The following is a 12,520-nucleotide window of genomic DNA, read 5'->3' as shown; positions in this document are numbered from 1 at the left end:
CTAGGTTGGCACAGGATAGAACAGCATTTAGAGCTCTTGTACATAGGGTCGCTATGAGTCGCAAGCGACTCGATGGCACATAACAACAACAACAACAACTATAATAAGTTATTTATGTGAGTAAAGATCTCTACATGTGGAATGTTTCTTGCCATTCTAAAGACTGAAGTAGAAGTCCAAATTAGATTCAGTTTGTGAACATTTTCTAGGTGGAAACTGAATGTACATTTTTTCACTTTTTTAATAATTTTAATGACAGTTTAAAGAGACTTAGGGTTTCAAGTCATTCATTAATGTACTTTTCTCCCTACCCACCCCACCCCCAATTCACTCTTCTCCTTGAAAAGAAAGAAAAACTCATTGTTATGCAGTCCCTCCCCCCCAAGTCCACTCCACTATGCAGCCTTCACTCTGGACTTCTGTAATGACAAGAATACCCATTGTTATATCCCTTTTTAAACAGTTCTCTCCCTCATCTGTTTCAATGCAATATACATCATTCCTCCCCTCCTTTTTTGTCTTCCCTTAACTCTGATGGCAGTCCAGTTTTATGACAGTGGCCCTATGCGGTATTTGTCTTTTTGTGACTGAGATATTTCACTCAGCTTAATGTCCTCCATGATCATCCATTTTGCAAAATATTTCATTAGTTCCTTATTTTTCAATGCTGCATAGTATTCCATTGTGTGAATATACCAGAGCTTCTCTATCCATTCATTTTGATGGGTAAATGTGCATTTTTAATGACAATTATTGTATACTGATATTTTTTTAAAGAAATTTTCAAACAAAATTGTGATCAGATAACATCTTGAGCTCTTGAATCATATTTAATTACTAATTATGTTTTTAAATATATACATATTTTTATTAAATATATTAGGGGTTTTAAACTGTAGCCTAATAAGAATTAGACTAGTAGGCATTTTTACAAACCTGTTACATCAGGGGTCATTTGAATTTAACCACCATGGATTAACATTTCAGGTGAGGAATGTTAGATAAATTCTTCTTTATCTGAACCTGATCACTTTGGAGGTTATGGAATTCTGGTAACTGCCAGTATATGTATAATTATATGTGAGTTTGAGTATATGTATAAACTGTAGAACTTATTTTAAATAATCATGTCGTATTGCCCTGGTGATTAATTCTAATCTTAAACTGTAGCATTATAGTATGTATTCTCCTTATACTAGGATTTCATTTTTCTTACAGAACAATTACTGGAGTTTATGCACCAGCTACCCGCTTTTGCAAACATGACGATGTCTGTAAGGAGAGAACTCTGCTCAGTGATGATTTTTGAAGTGGTAGAACAGGCAGGAGCTATTATTCTTGAAGATGGAGAAGAGGTAAGATAGCAAATAAAAACTACATATTGTCCAATAGGAAAACTAATTTTATAGTAAGTACTTTATTTTCCAGAAACTTACATAAATCTTGACTTTTAAGATTTACACAATTTTTACAAAGAGTGGTGACTTTTAGAAAGAATGCTGTTTATCTGAACAGAGGAGGATTTTTGTTTGTTTGTTTGTTTGTTTGCTTGCTTGCTTTGCTTTGCATTCCTTTACTTTTTTGGCCTTAATTTTTATTTTCTAGCAAAAGACTTTATAGAGGATTAATGCTGAGTGAAGAATATTTACTGAATTCCATTTCTTGTTCCTTCTCAAATAAAGTTGTTAATTGTTGTTAAAAGCCATAGAGTCATAGACACAACCCGTAGCGACCCTATGAATGAAAGCCTTGAATGCAGAACATTCATCTTTTCTCCAAATTCGTAAGAGCTTCCTGAGGCAAGCTTTTTTGTAAGTGGATGCCACTCCTGCTTCCAAGCTTGTTTTATTCGGGAGATCCACAAAAACAAGGCCAAATCCAATCAGCTCACACCCTGTTGTGAGCAAGAGCCACATCCTACCCTCAACCCCAAACCAGAAAACACACCTTCACAGAATCCACTCATCTTCCCAGCCTAGAAATAGCCCCTTTCAAATTAAGTAGTAAGAGAATTTTCTTATAAATTGTTGTTTGTTATATTATTGTTATAATTGTTTTAAGTATTTGTTTACTCATTCTCTTCTTTTTCAAAAAAATACTATATATTAAAGAAAAAAAAATCAGAAAAATGTGTAGAAACCAATGTCTACAGAAGACTGCTGCTGATCAAGGCATTAATGTACTAAATTTTTGTTTAAAAGTACTTGGATACCAATTTGTAGGTTGGAGATGCAAAGGGATTGGAAAGTATTACTGCTGTTAGTAAAAACTGTTCTTATCAAATTATGATACATGCTGAAAATCCTTTGAACAATTATGTGTTGCTTTTTAGTTCTGCCTTTTTACATCCTAGAATGATCTATCACATAGGGCATGCTCAAAAAAAGTGTATAAATATATTTAGTATTAACTTTTTTTAAAAATTCAGGATAGTTTAAGTATTTTTGGAATTTTAAAACCGTACACTCACTCATTTTATCAACATGATTTTGGGTTCCAGAGAACAGGTTACTAATTGAAAATCAATCAATATTACACAGAAATGGATGATGATTCAATAACTTCCAAATTTCATCACTACAAAACTGCTAAGCCATTAAGAAGCATGTCGTAGCCACGTTGGTACATAATTCTTAAATTACAACCAGCGTTGTTATTTTCTCAAACCTCAGAATTAGTGACTGCTGGCATCCATATAACTGCACAGAAGTTAGATGATAGACTTTTTAATGATGTCATAATTGCTAAATGTCACGTAACAAGTAATGAATGAGCAGATGTATAAGAGAAAAATATACTAGACTTCTAACTTGTTTTCTTTTCTACCAGTTTATTTTAATTATTCAAAGTTCTATCAGTAATTTATTGACCCCTTCGTACCATTTATTGACTATTCTTGAACTGTTCTAGGTACAGGGATACAGTGGTGAATGAAAGCTGATAGTCTCAGGCTTCAAGTAGTTTACGTAATCCATAAGGCCCCTTGTGAGTGCATTTTGTATCTGTGTTAACAGCTATGAAAAACAGACTTTAAAAAGAAAGTATTTCTTGTTGCCACTGAATCCTCTTTAAAAATGACAGTAAATATCTCCTATAAATTACCTAAAACATCTGGTATAAGTTTAGTAAAAAGGGTTAGATATAAAAGAATAAATAAGTGATCTCTCGTTGGTAAGTAGACTTTAAAATATGCCTTCAGATAAAATTAAGCAATGTTTTCTTAGCATTAGCAAAGAGAATGTCCATGTTTTATTATGTTAGATATACTTTGAAATTCAAAGCTTTTGTGAAAAAGAGAAAAAACCCAAATATCTCATTGCTGTTGTAATTGATCCATAGCTGGACCCTCCATTTCCAAGGCTGTAAATTGGAGAGATTTCCTGTCATTTCCTTAGAAACCACTGGTCGATTAAAGCCACCAGAGAAGTTTGACCATTGCTATATACCAGGTCCTCTTCTAAACATTTCATATGTATTAACTCATTCAATTTTGTATCCATCATAACAATAAGAAAATTAAGCTCCAAAAAAGTAAAGCAAGCTTTAGTGGTTTACACAAAGAATATGTGTTGTAGACAAAATTTAGTAATATCAAATTCTTTCCTTTTTTTAAAAAAAAAATTCTACAACTGATAAACTGGTAAGTCTTTTTTTCAAAATAAATACAAAGCTTTCTAAGAAGATTCTTTAAACTTTTCTTTTTCTCTGTAGCTTGACTCATGGTATGTTATCTTAAACGGCACTGTAGAAATCAGTCATCCAGATGGAAAAATTGAAAACCTGTTTATGGGAAATAGTTTTGGAATTACTCCCACATTGGATAAGCAGTACATGCATGGAGTAGTCAGGACTAAAGTAGATGATTGTCAGGTAAGCATCTCCCTTTGGTCAAGCACAATTGATGGATTAAAAATGGCTATGCCAGTTTTTTCTTCCTCAAACTAAAAACTTTATTTGAAAACTGGATGTTTCAGAAGCTACTAGTTAATAAAGGCAATTGGATTTTCTATCCATCTTAAATAATTTTGGAATTGAGCAGACTACATGTGATACAGAGGTGTATATGAAGAGATAAAGAATTGTGCATAAAGATTTATAATTATAATATGCAATTTTTTTAAAAAGATACACAAACATAGGAGACTGTACCAAAAAGATGTTTTGTTATATTTCTGTCTACTAGTCAGCTCAGTCTTCTTTAAAATAAATACAGGAAAGAACCAGGAACTTCTGTTAAGTTTGTTTCTGTCTTAGTCCTGCTTCATGTTTTCTTTACATAGTGTCAGTTTTGAGAGAAGTAGATGTTCACTTCTCCTTTTACAGAAGAATTTAAAACGGATTTAACATCTTTGCTCTTATTTGTGTATGAATTATTTGTTTCAGCTCTGTTGTTGTTGCTATTAAAGACCAAAGAAACTGAATGAAAAAGAACTGATGCCACTTGATTTCTTACCTTTGTGCTCTGCTTTAGTGCGTAGTGATGTTTTTATGTACTATAGGTTCATTGATTGTCCTCATGTTACTCTTGGACAGTTTGTCTGCATAGCCCAACAGGATTACTGGCGAATTTTAAATCATGTGGAAAAAAATACTCATAAAGTTGAGGAAGAAGGAGAGATTGTTATGGTGCATGAGCACCGAGAACTGGACCGGAGTGGAACCAGAAAGGGACACATTGTAATCAAGGTGAGTGATTTTTACATAGGATTCTAGTCACTGATTGAATAATTTTCTTCTTTCCTAAAAGACTTTGAATCTTTTTGTGTACTGTCAGATAATTCAAATAAATATATAGGCTCATTTGCCCTTTTTAATTTACACTAAAACCAATTGTTTTTTAGTGGATTCTGTACATCAGAGATAGCTTATTACCATTTATTACCAGTATAGGTAAAGTATTACTTTGGAATATCTGATCAAAGTTTTCCTTCTCAAATTTATTCTATGATCTGGAGTTAATGACATCAGCAGTATATTGACCTGGAGTTAATTTCATCCAAACTAGTATTGTTTTGAAACAAGAGCACAAGGGTTTTATTAGTTCATAGATAAGGGTTAATGGCTCAGGTATAGATGCCCAGTGCTCCTCGGCTACTCTGTCATTGACATGGAATTGGCTCCTCTGTATTTTTAAAATCCTCTGGATGTAAAATAGGGCAGTTGCAATGCAAAGAGAGGAAATGCGTGCATGACTGTTTCCCTTTTCAAGCTTGTCGTGGTTACAATATAAGTAAAAGTGTCACTATTAAATACAAATTCATCTCTTTGTTTAGTTTATTTGATACCTTTATGGACCTCATGATTTTTATTAGTTTGTTTTTATTACTTAAAAAAACAATAGAGAGCTCTTTAACCCAGATTCCCAGCTGTTAACATTTCACTGCATTTGCTCCTTTATCATCAGTCTCCAAACCATTTGAAACCTCTCTTATTACCTCATTAGTAGTAAATACTTCAGTATGTGTTTTCTAAAAAACGAGAACACTTTCTTCATCATTACCATGAAACTACAAGTTAGGAAGTAAACAAAGATTAAATAATACCATTCAACCCAGACACTGGATGGATTTCACCATGTGTCCCAACGTGTCTCTTTTCTCAGTCTGGCCCCAAGACCTTACTTATCCTGTGGAACTCGAGTTATATTTAGTTGTCATGTCACTTCGTTGTCACTTCGTCTTACTTTACTCTAGAACAGTTTCTTGTTCTTGTATTTTGTGTGTATGTGTGTGTGTGTGTGTGTGTATATATATATGTATATGCTTGTATTCAAGAAAACGGTCTGTAGGATGGCCCTTAACTTGCATCTGGCCAGGTTTCCTAATGACTAGGAATAAATCATCCTTTTCTGCAAGAATTGCACAGAAAATGGTGTGTGTTCTTCGCAATACATCACATCAGGAAGCACACAATTTTGACTTACTGCTAGTGAAGTTAACCTTGATAACCTTGTCATATTGGTGTCTTTTTTTTTTTTTATTACTTCATTCATTGTCATTGTTCTGTAAAGGGAATGCTATTAATTTATTTTTATTGTTATGGACTCTGTTGTATTCTTTTACTGTTGGTATCAATGTTTGAATTAACCCAGATCTGGCCCTCTTCTCTCTGACTCTTTTTTTTTTTTTAGTTCTATGAGGTTTGATGTTTGAGTCTTTTGTTTGTGTGGTGGAGTGGGTTTTTTTGGTTGTGTGTTGGGGTTTTTTTTTGTTTTGTTTTTAGGGGGGGGTTCCTTTCTCTTTGAGCACTTATTATCTAGTAAAACATAATGTTCCAGTCGCATCGTTTTCCTGTAGCAGCCCTGTTGTCAGCCATTTCCATATCCAAAAGCACTAATTACTTTTATAAAGAGATAGTATTTGGAAACCAGAATAGAGACCTTCACTATATTCATTAGTACTTGGGTGACATTGTTCCTAGAGTCTCCCAATGGAGCTGGAAATGAATTTACATATATTTAAATATATTTCTAAATATATATAAGGAAGCGCTGGTTGCTTAGTGGTAAGAAGCTGTGCTGCAATCCCAAAGACACATACAAGCTGGTCCAAGAGAGAAAGATGGACAATCTCCCATGCAATTACTGCCTCTGAAAGCTTACTAGAGGCTGAGCTGTGAGTCAGTTCTCATTTGAAGGCACTTCTTGCCACTAGGCCATCAGAGCTCCCTACAAATATATATAATAAATTTATTTATAGATAAATTTCTGCTTTCAAAATTCCTTCTGCTAAGATCTATCCGGGATCTCTCCAGAATACTGAAAAGCAACAATCTAAGTCTGGAGACTAAGATGTACCTAATCTAGGCCATGGTCTTCATAATTACTTGCTATGCATCAGTGAGCTGGACAATAACAATGGATGACAGAAGAATTGATACCTTCAAATTGTGGTGCTGAGGAAGAGTTTTGAACATACCATGGACTGCCAAGAAGACATATAAGTCTGTCTTGGAGAGGGTGAAACCAAGTTTCTCCTTGGAGGCTAGAATTTTGAAGCTCCATCTCACATACTTTTGGCACATGTCCAAGAGAGACTAGTACTTGGAGAAGGACACCTTGTAAGAAGACAGTGAAAAAGTAGAAGACCCCAGATTAAATGGATTGATACAGTAACTGGGGTAATGAAGGTTGTTGGTGTGTTGAAATTAGTGAGACTGGCTCAGGACAGGGCAGGGTTCAGAGCTGCTGTACATAGAGTCACTGTCGGACTCTGTAGGTGACTCGATGGCACAAAACAACAAAATTAGTTGCAGACCAGTCATAAGAAGTGCCAAGTCAACATTTTTCATATACTTGATTTGCTGTATAACTCCATAATTTCCAACATCGACAATCTCTCATTCATTCCTTTCCCTCACTCTCCTCTGTGCCCTTTGCGTTCAGTGGTTCGCTGAAAGGTGTGCTGGAGACTCATACCCATCAGAGGAATGAATGACTCATTTGGCTGTAGGTAAGGAGGCCAGTTTTGGTTTGCAGAGACTGGTGAACTTTGTAGAGTATAAGTTGCAATGCAACTGGAAACCATGTCTTAAAAAGAACTAGCACTGAGGTCCCATTAGTTTATATAAGCCTCTAGTATGGTAGCACCTATAGCCCACCATAATCCTCTCTTCTTCATACAATAAATACTTCAGGACAAAATAAACCATTCATTATTGCTCAGCAAAGCATTTTAAATTATAAGCCACAGAATTTGTTAAATGTGTGCATTGAAAATACATATTCATCTCTAACTTTTTCTGAATAAAACAGTCATGATTTCACACCAGTACTTACCATCTCAATCTTACACTACAGGGTTATTTTAAATCTTGTCTTTTCCTTTGTAAATGCCTTCTTTAGCTGTAGGTCTTTTATATACTCAGTATATTCATTATATACTGTTCATTTTGTTGAGGCTATACCATGCCAATATGACCATGCCAACTATCTCTTTCCCCAACCTCCTCTGTTTAATGTCTTCTTTTTTTGAAATACCTTATTTCTGAGCCCTACTTTAGTGATTCAGCCAGTCGGCCTTGAAGATGTTGATCAGTTCCTAGCTGTAATTTAACTAAGTTGCTTTTGTGTACCATCGAGTTGGAACAGACCCATAGCTGACACTGGGGTGAGTGTTCAGAGGCAAGGAGATTGCCAGTCCTTCTTGCACAGAGCAGCTAATGACCTCAGAGGCACGGGAGAGATTGCCCATCCTTCTTCCGTGGAGCAGCTAGTGGCCTCGAACTGCATGGTTTCGGGATTACAGCTCAGCTTCTTGAGACTAAGCCACCAGAAGCAACCTCAGTCTCAATGCTTGAGATGCATGCAGTTTTGTATTCTTAGGTTTAAAGAGGTTTAAAGTATTTTGGAGGGTTGAAATGAATAGAAACTATTATTGACCCTTAAAATCCTTATGAAGAGCCTTATTTTTAACTTTTTCCCAAGCTGGACAATGACAAGGGATGATAGAAGGAGAATTGATGTCTTTGAGCTGTGGTGTTGTAGAAGAGTGTTGAATATACCATGGACTACTAAAAGAACAAACTGGTTCAACCTGGAGAGGGTTAAACCAGGCTGCTCCTTGGAGGCAAGGATTCTGAAGCTTTGTCTGACATACTTTGGACATGTTGCAAGGCGAGATCAGTCCTTGAAGAGGGACGTCATGCTTGGGAGGGTGGAGGGACAGTGCAGGAGGGGAAGACCCTCTATGAGATGGGTTGATTCAGTGACTGAGGTAATGGGGGTGAGGGTGTCAGAGAAAATGAGTAGGGTTTAGAGCTGTTGTACATAGGGTCTCTGTGAGTTGCAGGCAACTTGATGGCACACAACAACAGCAACATAAAGAAAGTATACTTACATGATTTTTTGTTGTTGATTGCCATCGAGTTGAGCATGACTCATAGCAACCCTGTGAGAAAAAGACTTGAAGCCTTTCTCTAACTATCTTCATTTATCAAAGTTCATAGAGTTTCCAGATGCATGTTGTTTAGGAAGTGGATGCCACTCCTTCCAAATATGATTTAGCAAAAATCAATTAAAATTCTTAAAAATAAACTTAGATTAAAAAATTTTAATAACTGAATAGTGAGTGAGTTTGGGTAAATTTAACATACTTAAATTTGAGGTAATGAACAATATTTGGTCTATGTCAAACTTAAATTTTATATATAATTATTAAGGGCCTGGAAAGGTTAATACATTTTAATATTGATTCAGACCTTAAAAAGAAACAGTAGGGAAATAATTTACTCCACCATATAATTTTGGAGCTAGGAACTAATTAAAACTCTTGAGTGAATGTAAAAACTAGAATTTCTGGTTCCTCTCAACATGACCTAGTATGAGGAAGCAGTAGAAAATCTCTCTAGGAACTTGCAAAATTAGTAAAATAGTTTATTCTGAATTGATTTGAGATTCCTGTAGCCTGTGGCAGGGCCGAAGCATATGTGGACTTAATTTGGAGAAAATTTTTTTTTTGGTTGGTTGGTTGGGGCTTTTTTTTTTCTTTTAATAATTTTAATGAACATTTACAGATATTCTGGATTTCCATTCATCCGTTGTTGCACTTTTCTCCCTGGCAAAATCTCCCCCCCGCACCCCTTCCACCTCCCCAAGTAAACTCCACTATGCAACCGTAATTGTAGACTCCTGTGATATTTCTTTTCCTTTTTAAAAAAATATCTATTCCTACTTTTGCCTTGGCACTATTACCTCATCCCTTTCCTCTTTCCAACCTTAAGGAGACTCTTCTCCTAGTGCTAACTTTAGTATTTAAATTCTTCATTTGATAAACTTAATCAGAGAAATCCTTGGAAGAATTCTAGAAGCCCTAATCCACGGTATGAATACTCTTCCAAGCATAATGGAATGCCTATAACCAGGAGAGAGAAAAAAAATTAATAAATAGGACCTACTAAAAGTCAGATCCCAATTCACATAAAAAAAAAAAACCATAACTTCCCCAACGTGGTACAAAGAAAAGCCACAGATGAGGAAAGAAATATTTGACAATGACATAGCTTATAAGGGACTCATATCTAAAATTTATAGAAAACACCAGCACCTCAAACAAGAAAAAGCTAAACAACTCACTTGCAGAATTGGCACAGGATCTGAATAGACACTTCACCAAAGAAGACATTCAGTTGGCAAACAAACACATGAAGAAATGGTCAAAATCCCTGGTTCTCAGAGAGATGCAAATCAGTAAAACTATGAGCTATCATCTCGCCCCAGGAACAATAGCAGAGTTCAGCATAGTAGCTAACAACAGATGTTAGAGAGATTAGAAAACTTATTCACTGCTGTTGGGAGTGTAAAATGGTACAACCCCTGTAGAAAGCAGTATGGCACTTTCTCAAAAAGTTGAAAATAGAAATACCATTTAACCCAGCAGTTCCACTACTGAGAACATACCCTTAAAAAGCTTGAGCCACTGCCAAAACAGATGTCACACCCATATTTGTTGCTGCATTAATCACAATAGCAAAGGGATGGGAGCAACCCAAGTGCCTGTCAAAAACAAATAGAAAAACTATGGTATATTCCCATGGTGGAATGCTACTCAGTATTGAAAAACAGTGAAGTTGTAAAACATTCCACAACATGAGTGATCCTGGAAGACATTATGCTGAGTGAAATAGCTCAGTCACAAAAGGACAAATAACTGCATAACACTACTTTTATAAGCAGGACTGTCATGAGGGGTTTGGGGACAATAGCAAAAGAGTAGATAGATAATGAACACTGCATTGGAGCAGATAAAGGAAAGAATTGTTTAAAAGGAATTTATGGTTGGGCATTATATGTATGACAGTAGTCCAAAATAAGAGGTGCACTGCAAAGTGGACTGGGGAAGCAAGGAAGAAATTGTACAACCATGAATGAATTTTTTTTTTTAAGTAAACTAGAGGAGTGAGAGGAAGGAAAATGTGCAATAAAGAATGAATGAAAATCCATCTTTTCTGTCAACTTTCATTAAAATCACAGTTAAAATTTTAAAAATAATTAAAAATTTCTTAATTTGAGGGCTTTAGACAACTCTTAATTTAAGGAGTGGCTAAAAGGGGAGTAATCAGTAATAATTTATTGGTTGATTTCTTTATTTCCTAATCCTTTCTGTTCTTGGATTTTTAGGCAACTCCTGAGCGTCTTATCATGCATTTAATAGAAGAACATTCCATTGTGGACCCTACTTATATAGAAGATTTCCTATTAACTTATAGAACATTTCTTGAAAGTCCTTTGGATGTTGGAATCAAACTATTGGAATGGTTTAAAATTGACAGCTTACGGGATAAGGTTGGTTTTATAAATACAGAGAGCACAAGGGTGGTTTTCAGGTTTGGAATTGATTCTTAAAACGTTTTGTAGTTGATAAATGAAACTATTTTTATAATGTAATTCAGCTTGTCAGAATAAATTGTATAGGAGCTCTGGTAGCCTAGTGGCAAGAAGCTGCGCTGTAATCCCGAATGGTGCATGTTTCAAATCCACCTGATGCCCCATTGGAGAAGGAGGGTAAATCTCCCCTGTGCCAGTCGGATCAGATTTGACGGTACACAGCAACAACAATAATAGTACAAGTTTGTTTCTGTGCTTAATTTTTTTTTTTTATTGACAAAATAACATGTTAAAAACCAAAAGCTGAAATAAAGTTGTAACTTCAGGACATGTCAATACATTAAGAGGATTTTAGATTTTCCCCAAACATTTGTTTCTGTTGCTCAGTAAAACATTTAAAAGTTTTCAAAGAGTATTCACTAAAAAAAAATGTTTTTACAGGAGGACATAGATTATTTTAAGTTTCTAAACAGAATTATTTTGATTTTTTGAGTACTTGCATATTTTTATAATCCATTGGCGACAATTAAGATTCTTGTGGTTATGTGTCATCAAGTTAGAATTGAGTCATAGCTGACCCTCCAGCAACTTTTCAGAGACTCTAAGTCACATGGGAGGACATTACCTGTATTTGTCCTGTGGAGTAGCTGGTGAATTCAGACTGCCTGCCTTTGCATTGGCCACACAACTTCTTACCAGTAGACCACCAGAGCTCCCTTAAGATTCTTAGTTATGCTTATTAGTCAAATAAATTTCCTTTCTGTTCATTTTTAACTTAATACTGGAACAAATAAATTAATCCATTATTTTGAAAATGAATAGTGTTTATAAGAAAGGAAATTTCAGGTGTTGGTTTTGGTTTATATTCTCCCCCACGTCATGCAGTTTATTCTTGAGCTATGATGGCCCAATGGTAAGAAGCTTTGCCGCCATCCCAAAGGTATGGGATTTGAACCCACCAGCTGCTTCACATGAGAATAGGCAGTCTCGTGTGGTTAACTGGCTTTTAAAACTTCCTGGAGGGTCAGCTATGAGTCATTTCCAACTTTACAGCATACAACAACAACACAAACAACACCAGGTTGGGTTTATTAGGGAAGTTAGGTTACAATTCAGGTTAGAAACAATATTTCTATGATAGTGAGGCCAACTTCTTAGGCATGCTCACAGACCCAGGCTTAGGCCATTGTTACAGAG

General features: G+C 35.4%; 1 protein-coding gene across 4 annotated transcripts in view; it reads left to right on the top strand.

Moving 5' to 3' along the window:
- The window catches only part of RAPGEF6 (Rap guanine nucleotide exchange factor (GEF) 6), a 274,324-nt gene that overhangs the window by 176,749 nt on the left and 85,055 nt on the right, over nt 1-12,520 (top strand). For all 4 annotated transcript variants that reach the window (XM_006899057.1, XM_006899058.1, XM_006899060.1 and 1 more), the window contains exons 9-12: nt 1,219-1,355; nt 3,712-3,870; nt 4,534-4,686; nt 11,117-11,281. In XM_006899057.1, the coding sequence (XP_006899119.1) occupies nt 1,219-1,355; nt 3,712-3,870; nt 4,534-4,686; nt 11,117-11,281 (614 nt within the window). The remainder of the gene's footprint in view (nt 1-1,218; nt 1,356-3,711; nt 3,871-4,533; nt 4,687-11,116; nt 11,282-12,520) is intronic.

This window comes from Elephantulus edwardii, unplaced genomic scaffold (genome assembly GCF_000299155.1).
Source record: "Elephantulus edwardii isolate Elephantulus edwardi_28Jun2011 unplaced genomic scaffold, EleEdw1.0 scaffold00245, whole genome shotgun sequence".
In the NCBI taxonomy this organism is placed as follows: domain Eukaryota; kingdom Metazoa; phylum Chordata; class Mammalia; order Macroscelidea; family Macroscelididae; genus Elephantulus; species Elephantulus edwardii.
The sequence above is the reverse complement of the archived record's forward strand: the minus strand, read 5'-3'. Positions and strand labels throughout refer to the sequence as shown.